Here is a 25,450-nt window from a genome sequence, read left to right on the forward strand (position 1 = left end):
TGGTGGAAAAGGTTCTGCAAGACTATGAACTTAAAAAAGAGCAAGTTCTTTCTGTCGTAACTGACAATGCTTCAAATATGATAAGTACTATTAAGCTAATGAATGAGAGTAATGATGGTGACCAGCAGCTAGAAGAACAATCTGGGTCCACACACACAGAAATGTTTGAAATAGAGGAACACAGTATTGTAACTGAGGAGCAAACTGAAGTTGCTTCAGATGAACAGCAACATGATAGTTTAGATGATCTTGTTGAAACTGTGTCAATATGTTCTTTCATTCATCACATGCGCTGTGTTGTGCATACGCTACAGCTGGCTATAAGAGACAGTCTGCAAGAAGGACATGCTGCTGCACTGATTGGCAAGGTGAGAAAATTGGCTACTGTTGCCAGAACCCCTAAAGTTGACTCAATTTTGAAGAGACGTGCTGGAAAAGGGGCAATTATTGATCAAGCCACACGATGGGGCAGTACTTAATGATTCAGCGCTTGGTTGAACAGAAAACCTTTCTTGTAGACATGGCTAACCCTCAACTGACGCTAAATGAAAGTCAGTGGAATCAGGTGACTGAGCTGGAAAAATTGCTAGAGCACCCATTTACAGTGACTAAAAAATTACAAGCAGAGGACTTAACTCCAGGTATTTTCTTAAAGGAGTGGAAGAACCTGATGTTTCGCCTGTCCCAAAGAGGAGGGTTAATTGCAAGTGGCATTGCGACATCAATGAAACGGAGAGAGGAGCTACTATTACAAAATAACATTCTTTTGGCAGCTGTTTATGTAGACCCAATGCATCGGATTCTTCTAGATGATCAACAGCTAAGTAAAGGAAAAGAAGCTCTGTTTGAAATAGCAGTAAGGATGAAAGGGTTGCAGAACAGTCAGGAGGAACAAGAAGAATTTGGTCGTCCTGCCACATCTTCACCCTCATCATCAACTGATGAAGAATTTAATTTCGAAAAATATTTGGATCACAAGGACCGTGCAAAGCGTTCCCGCATAGAAGAAGAGTCATCCCCATCAAGGAACACAGCCAGTACATTTCAGCAGAATTTTTCATGTGCACTAAAAGAAATTGAGAAATTTGACCGTTCATCAAAAATAACAGTGCAACAAGCGATTCCTCTGTATCCTGACATTGTCAGAGATGTTGCCCGAGTGGTTACTGCTTTGCCACCAACACAAGTTAGTGTAGAGAGGTTGTTCTCTGCTCTCAAAATAATTAGATCAGATTTGAGGGCATCCATGAAGGAGGATCTGACAGAGGCAATACTTGTTCTGAGGACAAATTTATAGATTTCTTCTTATTAACTGCATAAAAGTGTTTATTGCATATTTACTTACAGTTTAGAAAAGTTTATAAAAGTTATTTGCTATATTCTAATTGTAGTCTAATAAATGTAGTTTTTGCTCTAAGTGGTCTGATTACTTATATGATGGTGAGAAACTGAATAAGCACGATGTTTAATATTTTACAACAGTAAATTTGTTGTTATGAATTGGCCATTTATGAAGGAGTCGGAGCCGGAGTCGTAGCCTGATAAAATCCAGGCGTCGGAGTCGCAACTGTGGCTTTCTGACTCCACAGCCCTGGTGGCAGGGTGGAAAGGTTAAATGGTACACTGAAATTGAAAATTCCAAAAGCAATGGCAGAAACAGGTAAACCATGGACTGAGTGTCTTCCCATTGCTTTGTACACTGATAGGGTAACTCCCAACAGAAAGACAAGTTTAAGTCCATATGAAGTATTGTTTGGGAGCCCTCCCAAAACAGGATTGTACTTTCCCCAGTAGATGCAGGCCTCTCATTCAAATATGACGGCCTATGTGGGCACACTACAACAGGTATTGCAGCAAATTCATACGCGTGTTTTCAGTTCCCTTCCAGATCCGTCCTCCTTATCAGGCTCGCATGACCTTAAGCCTGGAGATTGGGTGGTAACGCGAAAGCACCTGAGGAAAAGTCTGGATCCTCGCTTTGAAGGACCCTACCAAGTCCAGCTGGCCACACCTACATCTGTTAAGCTGGAAGGAAAGACCACCTGGATTCACGCATCTCACTGCAAGAAATTTTACAGAAACTAAAAAGGATGGAATTTGGGAAGTGCTATCCATTCTTGCTTCTCACTGTGATTGTATCTATTCAATGTAAAAAAAGATAATGATGTCTTTGAACCATGGGATAATGACGTATCGAAACAATGGGCTAATAAATTTGTCCAGTACCATAGCTATATTGCACAGGTCCGAAATCTATCTGTTAGGAATCTGGGTTCTATAATGCCTATGCGGGAATCCAGATTCACACATTTGTCTCCAGAGGCTAAGTCCTTAGTCCCAGCTTCTGAGCATGCTCACGGGACTAGCTCTCATTGGAGTTCAGGAGTCAGGTGCTCAGGTCCTGCTCCTGATTTGATTGGTTATGCTCAGGGCTCTGGAGATTTCCGGCAGGTCCCGTACGCTATAGAAAGTGCGCATGGCCGCTAAGCCATGCGCTAGTATTTTCATACTGCTGCTGAATGTATGGTGATGGATGCTTGGACTGGTGACTGACTTATGAAACCTCTTTCCTCTGATATTACGACTGTGTGAGTGATTGGGCAGCCGCCAGTAGCAGCGCTTGCGTCAGCGCGCTCCAGCTATACTTTGCCAGCAGCTAGCGTCCTGCATCGCGCCAGCGAGTTTGCGGTGTCTCCTCTGTGGCTCCGTGCACACCGCGCTGCGGTTGCAGTCTGTCGGACGTTCGCAGTTGTGACGTTCCGCATCTTTTGTTACGGTAGATCTAGACGGAGTAGTCATGCGGTTTAAGGCTACTCCTGGTGACCTTAAATACCGTATCTGTGTTGCTGTCAGTCTGTGACATAGAACAGACTCAGCGTTTCTGTATACTCTGTGCGTGCAGCTCTGTGTGTGAACAGGGCTTGCCTCAGTGCATATTGGGTGCAGTTATACCCAGTGCACACTACCGCCATAGTGCTGTTAGCAGCGGTCTTTCCATCTGCCGCACGGTGGACCCCGGGCGGCGAACACGCTTATTTATATTTTTTTAAGCGTGTTCCGCCGCCTTAACACTATCCAACTGTTGGATCTGTTCACATGCCCCTCCCTGAATGGCTCGCATGGTTAAATCCTTTGAATCTGTTTAAAGGGATAGGCGGATGGATATCAGGAATAATTCATTTTCTAATTCAAGCAGTTTTTGTGATATTGGTTATTGCAGTGATGATAAGAATATTTGTTTTACTCAAAGAAAATTCTTGGTTATAATTGTAAATATTTTCCAGGTAAACATAAAGCTAAAATCAATACTGACTCTGATATAAAGCAAACCCAAGTGATGACGACCTTCATAACCACTGGTCAGCGTGAATGTATATTCTGCAACAAGCAAACTTCAGTAGACCTGGCTGATTGGTTTTCCACAATGCATACACTGGTTTGAACAAAACCAAAGACAAGAACTTTACAAAGAACTACAACGATGAAGATTTACACACATTATGCACTTTAAATGATTAACACTTACTAATGAATAAAGATATAAATATATATATATACTAATATATCAAAATATATGTTACAATGTATTACAGTAATTATGAATTTACTATATCTTATTAGCACATTACACACAAAACAGACATAACTCCCCTCAAAAAAATCTGTATTCCTCTGAGATAGGGCAATTAGCAGAAGAGAAGTAGGGACAGGAGGTCTGATTTACAGGTATAATCTGAATGGATGCACAGCAAAGCTGGTATCCCATGATATACATAGGATAAGCCGCGTATTTTGTGAAGTAGGGCTATCTTGCAGGCCTCGGATAAAGGCAAGGAAAGATAGAGGTAGACAGACAGATTCCTCTTCTATTTATAGGTAGACAGAATGATAAAGAGGGGAGTTGTCAAAGAAATGGTTAATCTTAGTTCTCTAAAATATAGAAAATAGCAGAAAAACAACTGGTAACCCATGACACCATTTTAATTGTTATCATCTGTCTACGTGGTTGGCTAAAGCTGCCTGTGGTCAGTGTTCCAAGATCCCCCACACTATATTTGAATAATGTCTAAATATGAAGAGGCCAAACATCTTCTTGGCCATAATGAGCTAACAGGATACGGTTCCACGAATTGTTAAATTGATACAAGGGAAATGTCAAAAACCCCTACGTTCCCCCTGTCGCCGCCAATTAAATAATTCATGATAAAGTTGACATATCATTATATAACTTATCTTCCTGCCAATTGTTTTATAACCTCATCTGTATTTTGCCAATCATTACACCATGTTGCGGAATTGTCCATGTTTGCTCAGTTTCCTCTCTTGCTTTGCTATAAAAGATCTACCCTGACCCTCCCAATAAAGGAGATTAACTTGATAGACAAGCAACCTGTGTCTCTCTTTTTATTTCTCCACTCCTAGGGTCCTAGGTCAGACAAGCTCTACCTGACCTTTACCCGAGGTTGGTGACTAGAGAAAAAAATCCCAACACTGACACATGGTGTTAAAAAAACCCACACAACTGTAGAATTGCATTTTTTATCAATTTCACTGTACTTGCAAGTTTTTTCCCCTTTTTCAGTAAACAATATGTTAAAACCAATGGTGTCGTTCAAAAACACAACTCGTCCCACAAAAAACAAGCCCTCACATGGCCATATTGAAAAAATTTTTTAAAAAAAGGTATGGCTCTGAGAAGAAGGGGAACAAAAAACGAAAACGCAAAAAGCTTCCCAGCTGTGAGGTTGTAAGACGAGCTGCGTAAAGACCTTTCCTCGAGACAGGTCGGGTGAGGGCAGAGTCCTGTCAGGTATCGTGAATGCGCTTTCCTGCCACCAAACCTGACAGGACGAGCGGAGAAGAGAGCGCGGAAGACAGAGCGCGGAAGACAGAGCGCGGAAGACAGAGCGCGGAAGACAGAGCGCGGAAGACAGAGCGCGGAGTAAAGCAGGAGACGACCTTTGTAGCTGACGGAGGAGATTCAACATCTATCTCATCAGACTGAAAGGTGTATTGGAGGCCGGAGGACGCCACGGAGCTGCTGGAATAAACTGCACACACTGTCCTCAGCCTGAGCACAAATGTGAGTTACGCTGTATATTGTGTAAGGTGTGTGTGGTTATATATACACATATACAGTAACACAATATACAGTGTGACACACATTTCTGCTCCGCACAGGCTGAGGACAGTTTCTATCCAATCACACGCAGCCTCGTTCTCACACTGACCTCAGGGCTGACATTACCGGTGTCACCGCTCAGCAATGCAACCAGATGTAGCAGAGTTCTGGCTCGTCGTGGGACATCATCATGATGGATTCTCGGCGGACAGCTGACAATGTCTTTGATTTGTTTCTGTGTGTGTCTTTCTTACTTTTGATTATGGGGTTACTAGTGGGGGTAGACACCTCTCCATTACTGACACCCGGGCTTAATGTCAGCGAACATTACACAGCTGACACCAACCCCAAAACTATTACCGGCAGCCAGAATTATTGGTGCATCTAATGGATGTGCCATTTCTGGGCGGGGGCTAAAAATCCATGACCACCTAACAGCCTGAGAATACCAGCCCCCAGCTGTCTGCTTTACCTGCGCTTGTTATCAAAATTGGGAGACCCCAAGTCTCTTTTTTTTATTTTACACAGTGCACCGGCCAATCACAGCCATGCCAATGCCTGACATGGCTGTGATGGGGCCAGAAGTGCCCCCACAGGAAAAGCTTATTGATTGGCTGCGTTGCAGCTTTACAACAAGCTATGTTCAGGCTCCCAAACCGGAACAGTAACACGGTCTTCTGGGAGAAGTCAGTGTTCAGGATCGTCCACCTCTAATGAAGACATGACGACAGCGGAGAAACCGCGACCCACACATCAGAAGGAAATAATCAGGGAAATGAAAGCTGTTGTCAGACGGAAAAAATGTAGAGAAACCAGAGCAAGTCTGGAGAAAACTCATCTATTATAGGACGACGCCGGAGAGATGTCATCACATCCACCGGAGCCAACAAGGAGCCTCGCTGCTCACCTCGTGGTGTAAGAGACCGGTGCTCCTCCATCATCACGTCGTGGTACCGATCCTGGTGTCCTTCTAGATACTCCCACTCCTCCATGGAGAGATAGACAGCGACGTCCTGACACCTTATAGGAACCTGACAACAATGATACAGTTATCACCCAGAATTCTACAGTGCCGTCCTGTAAAATGTCACAGCAGTCACCTCTCCGCTCATCACCCAGAATCCTCCAGTGCTCTCCTTTACAATATCCCAGCATTCATCTCTCCGATCATCACCCAGAATCCTCCAGTGCGGTCCTTTATAATGTCCCAGCAGTCACCTCTCCGTTCATCACCCAGAATCCTCCAGTGTTGTCCTGTATAATGTCCCAGCAGTCACCTCTCTGATCATCACCCAGAATCTTCCAGTGCTGTCCTGTAAATTGTCCCAGCAGTCACCTCTCCGCTCACCACCCAAAATCATACCTCCCAACCGTCCCCGATCCAGCGGGACAGTCACGATTTTGAAACTCTGTCCCGCTATCCAGGTCAGGATCTTACTTTTCCCGCACTGCACTGGTGATATAAAATTACATGCTATATACAGAAAATCCAATTTTGCCTGTGCGCTGTGTGGTGCATTATGGGAATTGTAGTTTTTATTCCAGTTCCCCTTATAATAGCGCGATGTCAAACAATCTACAACTCCCAGGAGACGTCGAACAGGAAAAGGATTTATCACGTGATACTGATTGTCCTATCAGGAAAGAGTACGGGCGGAAGTAGACTTGTGTGAGTTCCACGCTGTAGGTATTGGTGGATTTTGTGTCTGCTACAGTCATGGTGACCCGGGGACATGTTGTACAAGGCTCTGCGGGAGTAAGTGAAGAGTGAGAATCGGAAAGGGGAAAGTGGGGGCATCCAGGAGGATGGAAGTTGCCTATACTTGATTGCATATGGGTAATGTCTATATTTGGGGGGAATATTGATCATGTCACAACATTTGTCATTTACCTCTTATTAAAAATCTGCTTGGTTCTCAGTAACGGAAGGATTTTTTAATTCTATAATTTGCTGCTGGTTGTCAAGGTCACCGTCCACCTCTGCTGTGCATCAGCGGTGGTCGAGGACAGGTGCACCTTATAGGGTTATGATATTGATAACCTATCCTCCTCAATATCAGACACTGAACGGTGGCTGTTCTGAAGCACCCAGGATGCCGGAGCTAACAGCTGATTGTTGGGGGTGCCAGGTTTCAGTCCCTCACAGATTTGGATAGGACGTCAATATCACATGCCCAGAGAACCCCTGTAAAGATCAATGACAATAAATTAGTTTCTGTTGCCAAATATCAGACTTGTAAGTTCCTATTGATAAATGTGAGGTGCCTCCCCATATCGTTGGTAAATGTGGACTATAAGATCTTCACTACAATCCTGGCCTCTAGATTAAATTCGGTGATACCAGAAATAATACATCCAGACCAGACCGGTTTCATGCCCGGGAAAAATACATCTATTAACATTAGGAGAGTCCAGTCAGTGTCCAGTGCAGTTCCCTGGTGCCAGATAATGAATGGGTCTTGGCCTCGCTGGATGCGGCTAAGGCCTTCGATTCTCCTGAGTGGTCATTGTTATCTGCGTCTTTACAAAAATATGAATTCGGTTCCAAATTTAGGAATTGGATCAGCGCGATGTACATGAAACCAAAAGCCCGAATAATAAATAACTCTGTATCCGAACCGTTCTCTTTGACAAGAGGAACACGCCAGGGGCGCCCCCTTTCCCCGGCCGTTTTCACGCAATTGAAGCGTTGGCGATCCGTATAAGATCCACTCCAGTCATTAGAGGTATAGAAATAGCGGGCCGTTTAGATACCATCGGCCTATGTGCTGATGATATGGTGATATCTATGGATAAAGCAGAAGAATCACTACCCCATGTGACCGCTACTATAGACACATTTAGTAATTATTCAGGATTATACATAAATTGGGATAAATCCGCCTTGATGCCGCTCTCCCTTGGTCCGATGGATCACCGTGAAGCGTTATCCCCATTGCATGTCGTAACTAACTTTAAGTACCTTGGAATAAATATTTCAAAATATAGTAGACTCGACTTAAAAATGAATATTCTCCCGTTGTCAGATCTTGTTAATCTTAAATTTGCTATCTGGAGTAAATTGCCATTATCTGTCTCCGGACGTATGAACCTGATTAATATGATCCTACTCCCCAAACTCAGTTACTGCCTCCAACATAGTGCTCTGACTCTGCTTTATCGTCAGTAAGGGAGAGGTGGAGGTCTCTAGCTCCAGATATCCAGAATGAAGATTGGGAGGAGATCCTTGGTTCTCCAACCGTGGTGTCTCCATCAGCCAATAATAAAATGACTCCAATGTATATAGTGCACCAGTCATATCTGACCCCACTACGGCTATTTAGGATCGGGTGGTCCCAATCCTCCGAATGTTTAAGATGTCATACAAAGGATGCGGATTTTATACATATGGAGTGGTGATGCCCAACTATTCTATCTTTTTGCGGTGACGTGACCTCGTTGTTATCCTCCCTCATAGGTACTCCTGTTCCTCTCACCCCATTGGTGTCTGTTTGGGGTGCTGGAGGAAGAGATATGGGGACACCACGTCAGAATTTTCCTGCAGGAGACACTTTTTTTGTAGCCAGGAAGATATTGGCCTTAAGCTGGATGGGTGATCAACATCCTTCTCTTAGAGCTTGGACTGAACGAGTAAATTCAATTATACCTTACGAGCGGACCCTGTGCCAGAGTAGGGGTGGCTTGGGGAAGTGTAATAACATTTGGGCTGTATGGAATCCATCTCACCTTCCTATAACAGCACATAGATAGTGGTCTGTTATTAGCATAATCGCTGCAGTGAAGAATATACTGACTTACACTTTATAGGCTTATAGTTAGAGTTGAGCGACTTTTGTTTTTTTATGGTCGAGTTTCGTTTCGTGAAACCCGACTTTTCCAAAAGTCGGGTCGAGCAAGATCGTCCGATTATAGGGAAAAGTCGGGGTCGTCCCAAAACACGAAACCCAATGTAAGTCAATGGGGAATAAAAGTCGGCAGTGAAAGGAGGACAGGAAACACACCTACAGTGCTCATTTGAATGCCAAAAGCATCAATTCTTCTTACTTAAGCTTGTCAACCTTAATTAACTTCATAATATAAGTTACGCACTGAAAAATGGGGGTTATTTGGCTAAAGTTGTGGGGGGGTAGGGCTGGCTCCAGGTTTTCATGTGCCCTGGGCGAAAGAGCGCCCCTTTAACACATACCACAACTCATCATGCTCCGATACGGCAGAGAAATAGCGGTATAGTACAATGAAAACTACTTCACTTTTTACATCTCATGACGAGGCCCATCTATTTCTCCATACAGAATCATTGGTCCCATATAATGTTTGAAACAGTATATGATGCGCTCCACATAATGCTACAGTATATGTTGGTCCCCATGGATGAAGCTCCACTGTCTTATGGGCCCAAATAATGCTCCAAACATAATGGGCCCCATTTCTAATGCTCTAGTGTATAATGGGCCCTGTAAATGCTGCTCCAGTGTCTGATGTCCACCTTTGGAATGTTCCAGTGTATGGTGGGCCCCATCTATCATTCTCCAGAGTATAGTGCTCCCCAAAAATTGCTGTCCCAACATTGAAAACAATCAAATAAGTCTCCTCGCTAGGGAATCCCTGTACTAGTCTGGACTCCTCGTCGTCCCCAGCTTCCATCTCACTGCACAGTATTTCAACCTTGCAAGTGCTGTGATCCTGAGCAAGCAGGGGGGGCCCACTCGTTGGCGACGGCACTGGCACAGGGCCCCTGATAGTACGGTGGTGTGTCTGATGGCGGGTGGGCCGAACCTGCACTTTCATCTGCAGCTTCCTCTTTGTCACCGTGTAAGATGGAACTGTATATGGGAAGGGTAACCTGAGTTTCATCAGGGTCAGATTCAGGCCGGGTAGCGTGCGAGGGGAATTTAGTGGTCTGGGTCAATGTACCAGCAGATTCATCGAGCAGTGGCTGGGCATCAGTGCACTTGTGTCGCCCCCAGGAGTACGGTCGCCACAGTGGCATTACCTTCCTCCTAGGGAGTGTGTTGTCATGCTTGGGAGCAACGAAGGATCTCTCTAGCAGGTTAACTGATTGGGCGGCGTTATTCCCACGAGTCATGACCCTCCAAACAGCGTTCATGAAGGCAAAGTGTTTGTTTTACGTGGGCAGTATGGTTGCAAAGCTGAACCTTAAAGGAATGTCCAGAAGGGCACCACCAGGAGTGGAGCCTACGGCGTAATTTGACTCAACACGGGCAACCTCAACCATGCCAGCTACAGAACAGATGCACACATTGCAAGCTTAATTCCGTTAACGAACGAGACTCCGTCATGCCCCGCGGTCCGAGTCCGGCTTACTAGAGGGACACGTGAGGCTCTGGCACATGAGATTGGCCAATAACTGGTGTGTCATGCCCTTACATGTCCGTGGCTGCATGTGCGCTACACTGAAAAGGCCAGCGTTTGTCGCTTACAGGTGCAGATAACCCGCTGAACAACGTTAGTGATGGGGATCACTGATTACAATTATTACTCGCGAACGATGATTTCCCAGTAAGTGCAGGTCAACCGCAGTTCCGGAATTAGGCCTAACCGTCAATCCTGAAAAAAATGAAAAACTTACGTGTGCAAACCACAGGTGCTGTAGCTTGCTTAACAGCTCGCCAGCCGTTCTCACGCCCAGTATGGGTTACACGTGATTGCACAAAGGTGAGAAAGGGTACCGTATCCCCGGATAACATGTATGGATAGCGTACACATTCAAAAGATATGTCTATACATCAGGAGGAAGGCTCAGACGGTGTAAGGCCCAGTATGGCTTGCAAGTGATTGCACAAAGGTGAGAAAGGGTACCGTATCACCGGATAACATGTATGGATAGCGTACACATTCAAAAGATATGTCTATACATCAGGAGGCAGGCTCAGACGGTGTCAGGCCCAGTATGGCTTGCAAGTGATTGCACAAAGGTGAGAAAGGGTACCGTATCCCCGGATAACATGTATGGATAGCGTACACATTCAAAAGATATGTCTATACATCAGGAGGCAGGCTCAGACGGTGTAAGGCCCAGTATGGCTTGCAAGTGATTGCACAAAGGTGAGAAAGGGTACCGTATCCCCGGATAACATGTATGGATAGCGTACACATTCAAAAGATATGTCTATACATCAGGAGGCAGGCTCAGACGGTGTCAGGCACAGTATGGCTTGCAAGTGATTGCACAAAGGTGAGAAAGGGTACCTTATCGCCGGATAACATGTATGGATAGCGTACACATTCAAAATATATGTCTATACATCAGGAGGCAGGCTCAGACGGTGTCAGGCACAGTATAGATTTGACGGCCCAGACTACACAGCGGAGGAGCAGGGAGAGGTAAAGATTGCAAATGCTGGGGCCCTGCCCAAGCAAGGGGGGCCCACTCGTGGGCGTCGGTACTGGCACTGGGCCCCTCATAGTACGGCGGTGTGTCTGACGGCGGGTGTGCACCACCACCGTCAGAGACACTTCATTGCACTATGAGGGACCCTGTGCCAGTGCCCGCGCCCAAGAGTCGGCCTACCCACCTGTCCAGGGCAACGGCACTCGCACGGTGTCGTGCACTAGGTAGTGACCCCGGCCATGGGGGGGGAGGCAGCACAGTTAGGGAGTTTTAGAAAGTGGCATATGTTGATGTTGTAAATTCAGCTGATGCAAAAGGCAAAATAGGTCAAGTCCCAGGAAGAGGTGAACCAAAGCAAGCCATTTTTCTGTCACCCTATGTGTCATCAGGGGAAGGTGGGACAAAATCCTTGGAAACCCATGCATGGTTCATTTTAATGAAGGTTAGATCATCCACATTTTGGGTTGACAGACGGGTCCTTTTTTCTGTCAGGATTGATCCAGCTGCACTGAAGACTCTTTCCGATAGCACACTTGCAGCTGGGCAAACGAGCTCCTGTAAACCAGGGGAAGAGTCTAAACCAGGGGAAGAGTCTTGAGGAGATCATTTGCATATTCCCAGTGCCTTCTGGGATAAGTGAAGAGTCTCCGCGAGCTCAACGATCACTGGGTTTTGGCCGTTGCAGCTGAAAAGAGGAAATCGGAAAACCAGGGGAAGAGTCTTGAGGAGATCATTTGCATATTCCCAGTGCCTTCTGGGATAAGTGAAGAGTCTCCGCGAGCTCAACGATCACTGGGTTTTGGCAGTTGCAGCTGAAAAGAGGAAATTGGAAAAACCGCGCGCCGATAGGCGCGCGAAATTTGGCTCATCTTTCATCGTTTTTAAGAAATCTCAAGATGGAAGAGGCCAGGAGCCATTTGGTGAGCTGCATTTCGTGCTACATGTTCACAGATTTACCAGTGGAAAAGCCAAACTTCACATGCCACAAATGCAAGCTTGTGTCCCTGTTGGAGGAAAAGTTGCAAAATCTCGAAGAGAGGTTAGCTACGTTGAAGATCATTAAGGAAGGTGAAGAGTTCTTGGACAGAGCAGAATTATCTCTTCATGTTACAGAAAGAGAAGAAATTCGAAGTGCACCTGAAGAAACAGAGGAATGGAGACATGTGACCCGGAGAAGCAGGAGGATCAGGAGGCAGTCAGCACCCATACTGCTCAGGAACCAGTACCAGGCTCTCACGCAGGAAAACGATGAAGAAATACATCAGGATAAGACTTTGCCAACAAACAGCAACCTTGTACGCCCTCAGAGTCCTCCTGGATGGAGAAAGAAAAATGTTGTGAAGAAGAAACGGAGAGTGGTGGTCATGGGGGATTCCCTGCTGAGAGGAACAGAGGCCGCTATCTGCAGACCGGATATAACTACAAGAGAAATGTGCTGTCTTCCAGGTGCAAAAATTAAAGATGTGTCTGACAGGATATCAGGACTCTTCAGACCTACAGATGACTACCCATTCCTGCTACTACATGTGGGGACAAATGACACCGCAAGAAACGACCTGGAAATCATCTGCAGAGACTTTGAAGACTTAGGCAAGAAAGTGAAAGAACTGGGAGCGCAGGTGGTCTTCTCTTCCATCCTCCCAGTGGATGGCCATGGAACAAGGAGGTGGAATAAGATTCTGCAGGTGAACAACTGGCTACGTCGATGGTGCCGTCAGCAACGATTTGGATTTCTGGATCACGGAGTGAACTACTTATACGATGGACTACTTGCTAGAGATGGGGTGCACCTTACGAAGACTGGAAAGCATGTATTTGGAAGTCGCCTTGCTACACTTGTAAGGAGAGCTTTAAACTAGAACAACATGGGAAGGGAAGCAAAAGACCAGAAAAAGCCATACACCTGACAAATGCTATTGAGAACTCTGCTATTAGAAGTGGAAAGGAAGAACAAAGACGAAAGAATCTAATTAATAAAAATATTGGAGAAAGAGAAACCAATCACAAACTAAAATGTTTCTATACTAATGCACAAAGCATGGGCAACAAACAAGGAGAATTGGAACTACTAACACAGGAACAGAAATATGATGTAATTGGAATCACTGAAACTTGGTGGGACAATACACATGATTGGAATACAAGACTAGAAGGATACAACTTATTTGCAAGAAACAGACTTGATAAACGAGGAGGGGGTGTCGCATTGTATGTTCGAAACGCGTATATCTGCACAGAGATTGAAGCTTCAGAGACTGGGAGTTCTGTGGAAACTGTTTGGGTAAGAATACAAGGACAGAACAATGGAAAGGACACCATTGTAGGCATTTACTACAGGCCGCCTGTGCAAGCCGAAGATATAGATGAACTCTTTATGCATCAGATGGCCAAGTTCTCCAAAAAATATGACATAGTTGTCATGGGAGATTTCAACTATCCAGACATTTGTTGGGAATCTCTCTCAGGCAAAACTAACAGGTCAAGGAAATTCTTATCCTCTCTTGCTGACAACTTTATCTTCCAAAAGGTAAGGGAGAAAACAAGGGGAACTGCTACCTTGGATCTAATCCTTATAAACAGGGAGGAAATGGTTGAGGAGGTAAAAGTGGCTGGGACCCTAGGAGGTAGCGACCATGCTATTTTAGAATTTTGGATTACTAGAGGTGGAAGACCTGTGAAGACTCAGACATCAAGGTTAGATTTCAGAAAGGCAGATTTTAAGGGATTCAGAAAGAGAATTGGAGGGATCCAATGGCTGGATATCCTTAAAGACAAAAATGTCCAGGAAGGATGGGAAATCTTGAAAAATGAAATTCTCAAAGCACAGTTGTTAACAATTCCGAAAAGAGGGAAGAATAGAAAGCATTTAAGGAAACCAGGATGGATGAACACAGAACTTAAGCACATGCTAAAAAGGAAGAAAAAAATGTTTATAAAATGGAAAGAGGGAGGCATATCTAAAGAAGAATATAATGCTGTCTGCAGAACCTGCAGGGCACAAATCAGATTATCTAAAGCTGAAAATGAACTGAGGCTTGCAAGAGATGTCAAAAGCAATAATAAAGGATTTTGGGGATATGTCAAAAGTAAAAGCAAAGTCAAAGATGCTATAGGATTTTTACAGGATGAAAATGATGAAATGGTAAGACAGGATGTTGAGAAGGCTGAACTTTTAAATTCCTATTTTGCATCTGTTTTCTCTCAGAAAGGAAATGCAACATCAACTGTTATTCACTGTCCTATTAAGGGAATAGAAGAATCCAGGATATCTATAAACAGAAAGATAGTGAGGAAACACTTAGCTAACCTAAATGAATTCAAGTCTCCAGGTCCAGATAAATTACACCCCAGAGTACTGAAGGAGATAGCAGAAGAAATTTTTGAACCCCTCTCCATAATCTTTGAAAATTCTTGGAGAACAGGAGAAGTGCCAGAAGACTGGAGAAGAGCAAATGTTGTTCCTATCTTTAAAAAGGGGAAGAAGGTGGACCCAGGCAACTATAGGCCGGTGAGTCTGACTTCTATACCAGGAAAGATCTTTGAACAAATTATTAAACAACATGTATGTCAATACCTGGATAAGAATGAAGTGATTAAACAGAGTCAGCATGGGTTTTTAACTAATAAGTCATGTCAGACTAACTTAATTTCCTTCTATGACGGTATCACTGATTGGGTGGATCAAGGAAATGCTGTAGATATAGTATATCTTGACTTCAGCAAAGCATTTGACAAAGTCTCTCATACAATCCTTATTGAAAAAATGACTAAGTATGGAATGGACAAGGCAACTGTTAGGTGGATTCATAACTGGCTTAGTGATCGGACCCAAAGAGTGGTCGTAAATGGCTGCACATCCAGTTGGAAGAATGTCTCAAGTGGGGTACCACAGGGCTCTGTCCTGGGCCCTGTATTGTTCAACATCTTTATCAACGATTTAGATGAAGGAATTGAGGGTAAACTGATTAAATTTGCTGATGACACAAAGCTAGGAGGGATAGCTAATACTAGAGAAGAGAGAGAGAGGATTCAAAAAGATTTAAATAAACTGGAGAAGTGGGCAGCAACTAACAGAATGGTTTTTAACAGGGAGAAATGCAAAGTACTACATCTGGGCAATAAAAATGAAAAAAGCATATATACAATGGGAGGAATAGGGCTAAGTGACAGCACATGTGAAAAAGACTTGGGTATACTAATAGATCACAGACTGAATATGAGTCAACAGTGTGATGCAGCAGCAAAAAAGGCAAATGCAATTCTAGGATGTATTAACAGAAGCATACAGTCTAGATCACGTGAAGTCATTATTTCCCTCTACTCCTCTTTGGTCAGACCTCATCTGGAATATTGTGTCCAGTTTTGGGCACCACATTTTAAAAAAGACATCAACAAACTGGAGCAAGTTCAGAAAAGAGCGACCAGAATGGTGACCGGTCTGCAAACCCTGTCTTATGAGGAAAGGTTGCAGGATTTGGGAATGTTTAGTTTGCAAAAGAGAAGACTGAGAGGAGACTTAATAGCTGTCTACAAATATCTAAAGGGCTGTCACATTGTAGAAGGATCAACTTTATTCTCATTTGCACAAGGAAAGACTAGAAGCAATGGGATGAAACTGAATGGGAAGAGACACAGATTAGATATTAGAAAAAACTTTTTGACAGTTAGAGTGATCAATGAGTGGAACAGGCTGCCACGAGAAGTGGTGAGTTCTCCTTCAATGGAAGTCTTCAAACAGAGGCTGGACAGACATCTGACTGGGATGATTTAGCAAATCCTGCTTTGAGCAGGGGGTTGGACCAGATGGCCCAGGAGGTCCCTTCCAACTCTACGATTCTATGATAAAAAGGCATATTGTGCCAATTCAGGCCAGGTGTCCAGTTTAGCAGCCCAATAGTCAAAGGGGAATGACCTGTGTGGGAGAACATCGATATGGGAGGAAAAGTAGTTTGTAACCATAGTTGACAACTGCTGTCTCCTGTCACTTTCCATCGATGCTGTATTACCAGTTGTGTGAGCGGTACTTGAAAAATCAGTCCACAACATTGTCATGAAACCCCTGTCTCCAACGCCACTTCTGCTGTGTGCACCATGAACACCTCTGCCAAGCTGCCCCCGGCCCGTACGGCTCGTGTGAGAACCATCACCGCTGCTGTGTGCTGGGAATGCCTCAAGCAACCGATTTACCAGAGTTGCTTGTTTATTAGCCAATATTAGGTCAAGGTTGTCCTGTGGCATGATGTTTTGTAATTTGCCTTTATAGCGTGGATCCAGGATGCTGGCCAACCAGTAGTCGTCATCGTTCATCATTTTGGCAATGTGGGGGTCCCTTTTTAGGATCTGCAAGGCATAATCTGACATGTGGGCCAATGTTCCCGATGTCAATGATGCACTGTGAGTGCTGGTTGGAGGAGCACTTTCTGGCAAATCCACATCCCTCCAGTCACGCACAAACCCTGTACCAGACCTTGCCACGACAACATTTTCACTTGCCCCACGAGATGCATCCTCCTCCCCTAAGTAATCATCCCCATCAGCATCCTCCTCTTCTTCCTCCAACTCGTCCAGGAGAGGTCCCTGAGCAGACAATGGCTGAATGTCATCAAGGATTCCCTCCACCTCTTCCTCCTCGTCAACATTGGCTGCAGACGCCTGCTCCTTAAGGTGCGTCAAAGTTTGCATGAGCAGACGCATAAGTGGGATGCTCATGCTTAGGATGGCGTCGTCTGCGCTTACCAGCCGTGTGCATTCCTCAAAACACTGAAGGACTTTACAGAGGTCTTTCAGCTTCGACCACTGCACACCTGTCAACTCCATGTCTGCTCTCAAAGTGCCTGGCCGTGTATCCTCCCACAAATGCATTATGGCCTGCCTCTGCTCGCACAGCCGCTCCACCATGTGCAGGGTGGAGTTCCACCTTGTTGCAATGTCGATAATGAGGCGGTGGTTGGGAAGGTGGAGCAATCGCTGCAGCTTCTGCATACGAACGGAGTGTACAGGCGACCGGCGGATGTGCGCGCACAGTCTTCGCGCCTTATGGAGCAGGGCTGTTAACTCCGGATAATTTTTGAGGAAGCACTGCACCACCAGGTTCAAGGTGTGAGCCAAGCAAGGTATGTGGCTGAGTTTTGAAAGGGCTATGGCTGCCACAAAATTACGTCCGTTATCACTAACTACCTTGCCTGCCTCAAGATGTACACTGCCCAGCCATGACTCAGTTTGTCGCTTCAAGTACTCGGCCAGCACCTCGGTGGTGTGTCTGTCGCCCAAACACATCATCTGCAACACAGCCTGCTGACGCTTTCCACTAGCTGCTCGATAGGGGGACACCTCGTGTGCAATAGTGGCAGCTGCAGATGGAGTGCTCGTACGACTGCGCTCTGTGGACGAGCTTTCGCTTCTGGAGGAGGAGGAGGAGGGTGGAACGCCTACAGCCAACTGTTTCCTATACCGTGGCAGAGGGCAGCACTGTCCCACCACCGCTAGCCCCTGGGGACCCTGCATCCACCACATTAACCCAGTGCGCAGTGATGGACACGTAACGGCCCTGGCCATGCCGACTGGACCATGCATCAGTTGTGAGGTGCACCTTTCCACTCACTGACTGCTTGAGTGCATGGACAATGCGGTCTTTCACATGATGGTGGAGGGCTGGGATGGCTTTGCGAGAGAAGAAGTGGCGACTGGGTAGGTCATAGCGTGGTACTGCATAGGCCATGAGATCGCGGAAAGCTGAGCTTTCCACCAACCGATAGGGCATCATCTCAAACGAGATTAGTTTGGCAATGTGGGCGTTCAAACCCAGTGTACGCGGATGAGAGACTGAGTACTTTCTTGACCTACTCATAGTGTCTGGGAGGGTGAGCTGGACTTGAGAGCTGCATATGGTAGAAGTAGCGGTGGACAGGGCGGACTGAGAAAGGGTTGATGATGGTGATGGAGTTGGTGTTCTTTCTGATGGCCTAGATTCAGTATTTCGTTGATATAACAGTGGGATTCCCTGACTGCTGTGGCCTTGCAACGACACCTCAACATTTGCTGCTGTGCTAACCGGTGGGCTTACAGTGGGGGAAACAATGTAGCGTTGCTGACTACCTTCTTTGTGATCAGTTGCACATGTGGCACTTGAGGTTTGGTGTTGTGTCCACGCTTGCAAGTGCATGCTGGTTAAATGTCTAAGCATGGAACTGGTATTCAAATTTTTCAGATTTTTCCCTCGGCTAAAGGTCTTTGCGCACTTCTTACAGATAACCTTGGCCTGATCATGAGGATTTTGTTCAAAAAAGTGCCACACTGCACTCTTCCTACTTTGGCAGACATTTTGCGGCCTAGCACGCTGTGATGTTTTGACCCTCTGGACAAGCTGTCCAGCAACTCTTTTGATTTTTGGAACCTGTCTTTGGAGTGCTCCGGGCCTGCCAGATAACAGCTGTTGCGATGTCGATGTCTGCTGTTGATTCTCCTCATCTGAGCTATTGGAAGCAGCACCCTCTTCCCCCAATGGATGCCAATCTGGGTCAACAACTGGGTCATCTATCACCTCCTCTTCAATGTCATGTGCACCTTCCTCTGTGTCACCATGTATGGTGGAATAGTGTGCGGGAAGGGGCACCTGAGTCTCATCAGGGTCAGAATCTGTCTCTGTACACTGCGAGGACAATGTAGTGCTCTGAGTGAATGTACCAGCAGAATCATCTATCAGCGGCTGTGCATCAGTGCACTCCATGTCAGATTCATCTTGGCCTGGGTAATTCACCATTTCACTTGATAATCCAGGCATGGTATGTGAAAACAGCTCCATGGAGTAATCAGTAGTATGGCCTGCGTCATCCTTCAATCTTGGTTGTGGTGAAGGACACAAGGAAAGGTGTGGTTCATGAACATGAGCCTCCAATGACGACTCAGTGCTTTTACTTTTTACAACTTCAGAAGAGGAGGCGATAGAGCTGGAGGCTGAGTCAGCAATGTAAGACCAAACTTTTTCCTGATGCTCTGGCATTAAAAGCGGTTTGCCAACTCCTAGAAAACTAAGCCTTCGAAGCCTTATGGAGCCAGACGATGACGCAGGCTCAACACCTCCTGCATTCGGTCCTATTTTGCTTTTGCCACTACCATCAGATCCACCACCAACACCATCATTACCAGCTGCCAACCCCCGCCCAATTCCACGGCCTGTTCCACCAGCCTTCCTCATTTTTGGTAGAAATGTAGACAAAATCCTACAAACTATATAGTAATGTAAAACAAGGTACAAGGTGTCTATAGGACAGGGGAGATTTAGATTTTCTGCAGACACGTGTGGACACTGGACATTTGGATTGTGTGAGGCCCACTGAATATCACAGTGCTATGTCACAGGCTCGATGGCACAGGTGTGAAAAAAGTGACTACAGGATAAGGGAGATTTTGAATTTCTGGGAGATTTTGAATTTCTGCAGACACTTGTGGACACTGGACACTTGGATTGTGTGAGGCCCACTGAATATCACAGTGCTATGTCACAGGCTCGATGGCACAGGTGTGAAAAAAGTGACTACAGGATAAGGGAGATTTTGAATTTCTGCAGACACTTGTGGGCACTGGACACTTTTGGATTGTGTGAGGCCCAATGAATATCAGAGCGCTATGTCACAGGCTCGATGGCACAGGTGTGAAAAAAGTGACTACAGGATAAGGGAGATTTTGAATTTCTGCAGACACTTGTGGACACTGGACACTTTTGGATTGTGTGAGGCCCAATGAATATCAGAGCGCTATGTCACAGGCTCGATGCAGCAGGTGTGAAAAAAGTGACTACAGGATAAGGGAGATTTTGAATTTCTGCAGACACTTGTGGACACTGGACACTTTTGGATTGTGTGAGGCCCAATGAATATCAGAGCGCTATGTCACAGGCTCGATGCAGCAGGTGTGAAAAAAGTGACTACAGGATAAGGGAGATTTTGAATTTCTGCAGACACTTGTGGACACTGGACACTTTTGGATTGTGTGAGGCCCACTGAATATCAGAGCGCTATGTCACAGGCTCGATGGCACAGGTGTGAAAAAAGTGAATTGTAGAATTGGGCAGAATAGGAATCTCCCTAGAGTGTAGGTCTGTAAGAATGGAACAAGACCTCCACTTATCCTTCCACAGTGACACACAGATAGCTTCACTGTGGCTGTGATAACAGCCGTTACACGGTACTGTGTGAGGAGCGTACACCGCTGTATGGTGTGAATAAATGCACGCTCAGTACCTTAGCAGGACAAAAAAAAAAATTGGGATTGCTTTTAAAAAAGCAGTTTGCAGAGCAGTGGGGAAACAGCAATGCAGCTGTCAGGAAGCCTTAGAAGGCAGCCTAACAACCAACACCACTGATACACCACAATATAGCCTCCCCTTGCACTGCACACACAGTGACTGGTGTGTTGCACAGGCAAAATCGCTAGCAGCAGCAGTTTTTTTGTCTTCTTCCCTGCCTAACGCTCTCCCTACAGAATCAGCAACCTCTCCCTATGCTAAGATCGGCAGAAGTAAGATGGCGGTCGGCGTGCACGCCCTTTTATAACCCCTGTGACGCCCACCAAAGCAAGCCAATCACTTGCATGCCCTTCTGAAAGATGGTGGCGACCCCTGCCTATGTCATCATGTTGCCCACAGTGTCCGTGGATCCTGATTGGCTGAAAAAGAGCGCTAAACAAACTTTTGAAACGCGACTTTGGCGCGTAAGTCGCCGACCTTGTGGCCGACCTCATCCTAGGGTCGGGTTTCGTTTCATGAAACCCGACTTTGCCAAAAGTCGGCGACTTTTGAAATTGTTCGACCCGTTTCGCTCAACTCTACTTATAATGTCATCAGTGCTATGGAGGGTTGGCAGCAGGGTAGGAGTAGTAGTTTTGTATGATGTTAGATATGTTGGTTGTGATGTGTCATTCTGGGTTATACACAGCCAAACATTTGTATAGACGGATAACGGGTTCCTGTACCTGCTCCTAGATTATCCATAGGCCTCGCAGGAGAGTGAGGACCGGTGACCCTGAGATCTGCACCAATAACTCAATATGGAACCTTGTAGGTTTCCCCCTTTACAGATACTATGATGGTCGTGTATACATTGCATTGGTCATTCACAAAATCTCTACAGCTGTTTGTTGTTTAATAAACGAATTAAAAAAAAACCGTCATGTGCCTGATTACAATGTGCCGTCATTTATTTCAGTTCTTGTATTTAAGCCTTTGTCATGTAATAAACTCTGTCTGATGCTCTGATCTTCTCATTGGTGCCACATGTCAGTGGCTCTGTTGGAGCTTCTGTATCAAGTCCTGAAAAATGGTTTTCAGGCCGTTGCCTGTAATGAGGCGGACAGTCACTTTGTGCTCCGTCTGACCTCCCATTTGGCGGTACTGACATTTCTGAGGTGGGCGACAACGTACAGTCAGCCATGCTTCTGTGCATGCCCCAGAAAGGCGGACACCGGCAACAATGAGGTCAGAGCACAAAGTGGCTCCGTCTGCCTTAATAACCTTCACAGGGTGGGATAATAGATAGATGATAGATAGATAGAAAAGCTTCCTCGATCTTCCCAGTGTCCCAGCTCTCACTCTGCTGCTCCTGGTTGTTAGGTGAATATTCATGAGCTTAATGAGCGGCAGCGGAAGCAGGAGAGAGCGGGGACACTGGTAACGCCATTCTCGCTTCTATCTTTCTGTCCTATCTTCTATCTTTCTATATATATATAAACCCTGCAGTCAGCGATGGCCTGTGCATTTCAGGCCTATTTTGGCATGCGTTTGGATGCGTTTGTTGAATACAAGTCTATGGAGGCGTTAACGTCTCCGGTACATTGCGTTTTTGCTGCTGTCAGTCGGATGCGTTAAACAGACAGCAGAAACGCAATGTGAACCTGCCCTTAAAGGGAACCTGTCAGCAGTTTTGGCCCTGTAATATGCGGCCGCTGCCTTTCAGGGCTGTTATACATTCTATAATGCTGTATATCTGCCCCCGGTGTGACCTGAAAGACAAGAAAAATAAGGTTTATTATGCTCAACCGGGGGGACGGTCTGGTCCAATGGATGTTGCAGGTCCGGTGCCTCCAATCTTCTTGCGATGCCGCCCTCCTGTTGCTTCATTGCTCCCCGGCATCGTGCTCCTGCGCAGGCGTACTGATCTGTCTTGTTGAGGGCAGAGCAAAGTACTGCAGTGCGCAGGCGCCGGGAAAGGTCAGAGGCCCAACGCCTGCGCACTGCAGTACTTTCATCTGCCCTCAACAGGACAGATCAGTACGCCTGCGCAGGAGCACGATGCCGGGGAGCAACGAAGCAACAGGAGGGCGGCATCACAAAACGATGGGAGGCACCGGACCCGAACCTGCGACACCGCACAGGACCGTCCCTCTCCCGTGTGAGTATAATAGTATAATATTATCTACAGCATTCTAGAATGTAAGATAAGCCCTGAAAGGTGGCGGCTGCATCTTATAGCGGCCAAACTGCTGACAGGTTCCCTTTAAAGTGACAGGTATTATCTCCTCTAAGGACAAAAACAGCACAAATAATCATGTGATCTTGGGTAATTGGGGTTATCCATCCAGGACCTTTGTATTTTTTTCTTAAGGGGCTAAGAATTCACAGAGAAGTAGTGAACTACCTGCCTGTTCTGCCCGGTGCCGATTTGTGGTCACAGACGCTCCTGCCGGTCATTCTGCTTCACCTGACCTCACTGCTGAGAGAGGGGAGGGTAATGCTTCTCATGATCTCTGCAGATATGCAGGACAAGAAGTCAGCGACTCTCTAATTCCTCCCAGTAACCAAAAGCTCAATATTGTTACAGATCTTTTATCTGAGGCCGGGGGTCACACATGAGAGAAACTCGGACGAGTCTCACATCCTAATACCCGGCACTCAGGAGCGGAGCGTGCGGCTGCGCAGAAAGACACGGAGGCCGCCCACAGACACGGGGCCGCGCGCTCCGCTCCTGCGTGCTGGCGGCAGTGCCGGGTGTTAAGATGTGAGACTCGTCCGAGTTTCTCCCCTGTGTGACCCCGGCCTCATAGAGCGGAGCTGTGATGGATTGTGCGGCTTATTACCATGTTTGCATTAATACTTTAATTCATTACTTGTAAATAAGTTTATTTTTTTATCTTTATAATTATTGTTTATGAACAGTGATCAGCAGCGCTAAATGGGTGTGGTCAGGGTCAGGCTCGGACCGGCCCGTAGGGTAACAGGGGAATCCCCCGGTGGGCTCCGCTGCAGATCTGGTGTCCCATCCCCACTCTATGGACAGGACTTGGCAGAACGCCGCATCTCCTCATCATTCACCAAACTCTACAGCTTATTATTAAATGGAGACAGAGGGAAATTTGTGAACGAGGGGAGTGTAACATCTGTATGCAGGTGAAAAGTGAAAGCCCCCAAAGTCATCGCTACTGGTGGGCCCATGGCACCGAACTGCGACACTGGTCAGGAGCGTGGCCTAAAGTCTGCCGCTGCGCACGGCACAACCCCTGCCCTTCTTTCCCTACTTGAAACGTTGGGAGGTATGCAAAATCCTACACCTCCAGCAGAAGACGGTCACCGTGGTAACAACACCGCCAGCGGAAGACGGTCACCATGGTAACTACACCTCCAGCAGAGGACGGTCACCGTGGTAACTACACAGCCAGCGGGGGGTCGGTCACCGTGGTAACTACACCTCCAGCGGGGGGTCGGTCACCGTGGTAACTACACCTCCAGCGGGGGGACGGTCACCGTGGTAACTACACCTCCAGCGGGGGGACGGTCACCGTGGTAACTACACCTCCAGCGGGGGGACGGTCACCGTGGTAACTACGCAGCCAGCGGAGGACGGTCACCGTGGTAACTACACAGCCAGCGGAGGACGGTCACCGTGGTAACTACACAGCCAGCGGAGGACGGTCACCGTGGTAACTACACAGCCAGCGGGGGGACGGTCACCGTGGTAACTACACAGCCAGCGGGGGACGGTCACCGTGGTAACTACACCGCCAGCGGAGGACGGTAACCGTGGTAACTACACTGCCAGCGGAGGACGGTCACCGTGGTAACTACACCGCCAGCGGAGGACGGTCACCATGGTAACTACACCTCCAGCGGGGGACGGTCACCGTGGTAACTACACCGCCAGCGGAGGACGGTCACCGTGGTAACTACACCGCCAGCGGAGGACGGTCACCGTGGTAACTACACCGCCAGCGGAGGACGGTCACCGTGGTAACTACACCTCCAGCGGGGGACGGTCACCGTGGTAACTACACCGCCAGTGGGGGACGGTCACCGTGGTAACTATACCTCCAGCGGGGGACGGTCACCGTGGTAACTCCACCTCCAGCGGGGGCCGTGAGGTGAGGAGGAGACGCTGCACATCCCCCATACAATGCTGCCCGTCCCCAACACTGAGGAGCCGCAGTCACATGGAGCAGGAGCCTCCACAGGAACAGCTCTGATCTCCCCCCACACTCTCCTCTCACAGATTCACCACAAACCCTCCTGTCATCTCACCGGAATGGCGGGAACCGGAAATCTGCTGCTGGCTGACCCCAGAGAACACGAGCTGCGCACACCCGGGACGGAGCGGCTGCACTGAGCGCGGGAGGACCTGTGGTGACGTCACCGTCATGCGACCAGGGGGCGGGGCTCAGGAGAGAGGTGGTGAAGGACCTGTGGTGACGTCACCGTCATGTGATCAGGGGGCGGGGCTCAGGAGAGAAGAGGGGAAAGGCCTGTGGTGACGTTATGCCCATGTGACCCGATCACGTGCGGTGAGGGGGCGGGGCCTGTGTCTCCTCTGCTGCAGTCCGCGCTGGGCTCCGCTTCTCCCTCAGTGGCGGCCGCTCCGCAGTTCCTCCTGTAGCTGCACATAGACGCTGCAGGGGGCGCTGCTTGTGGGTCTATGTGGGGGCGCTGTGTTTTGCGTGGGGCTGCTGTTACATGGCGCTGCCCCGGGAGTGTGCGGGGCTCCCTGTGGGCGCTG

The 25,450-nt window shown here is 47.0% G+C and overlaps 1 protein-coding gene across 1 annotated transcript in view; it reads right to left on the bottom strand.

Moving 5' to 3' along the window:
- Positions 1 to 25,128, bottom strand: part of LOC141073089 (uncharacterized) — a 60,360-nt gene extending 35,232 nt beyond the window's left edge. The window contains exons 1-2 of the mRNA XM_073560423.1: positions 24,979 to 25,128; positions 6,030 to 6,153 (exon numbers count right to left, since the gene is read on the bottom strand). Coding sequence (XP_073416524.1) covers positions 6,030 to 6,114 — 85 coding nt within the window. The 5' untranslated portion in view covers positions 6,115 to 6,153; positions 24,979 to 25,128. The remainder of the gene's footprint in view (positions 1 to 6,029; positions 6,154 to 24,978) is intronic.
- Between the last annotated feature and the right edge of the window lie 322 nt (positions 25,129 to 25,450).

This window comes from Dendrobates tinctorius, unplaced genomic scaffold (assembly GCF_039654945.1).
Source record: "Dendrobates tinctorius isolate UK_male_01 unplaced genomic scaffold, ASM3965494v1 ptg000296l, whole genome shotgun sequence".
NCBI lineage: Eukaryota > Metazoa > Chordata > Amphibia > Anura > Dendrobatidae > Dendrobates > Dendrobates tinctorius.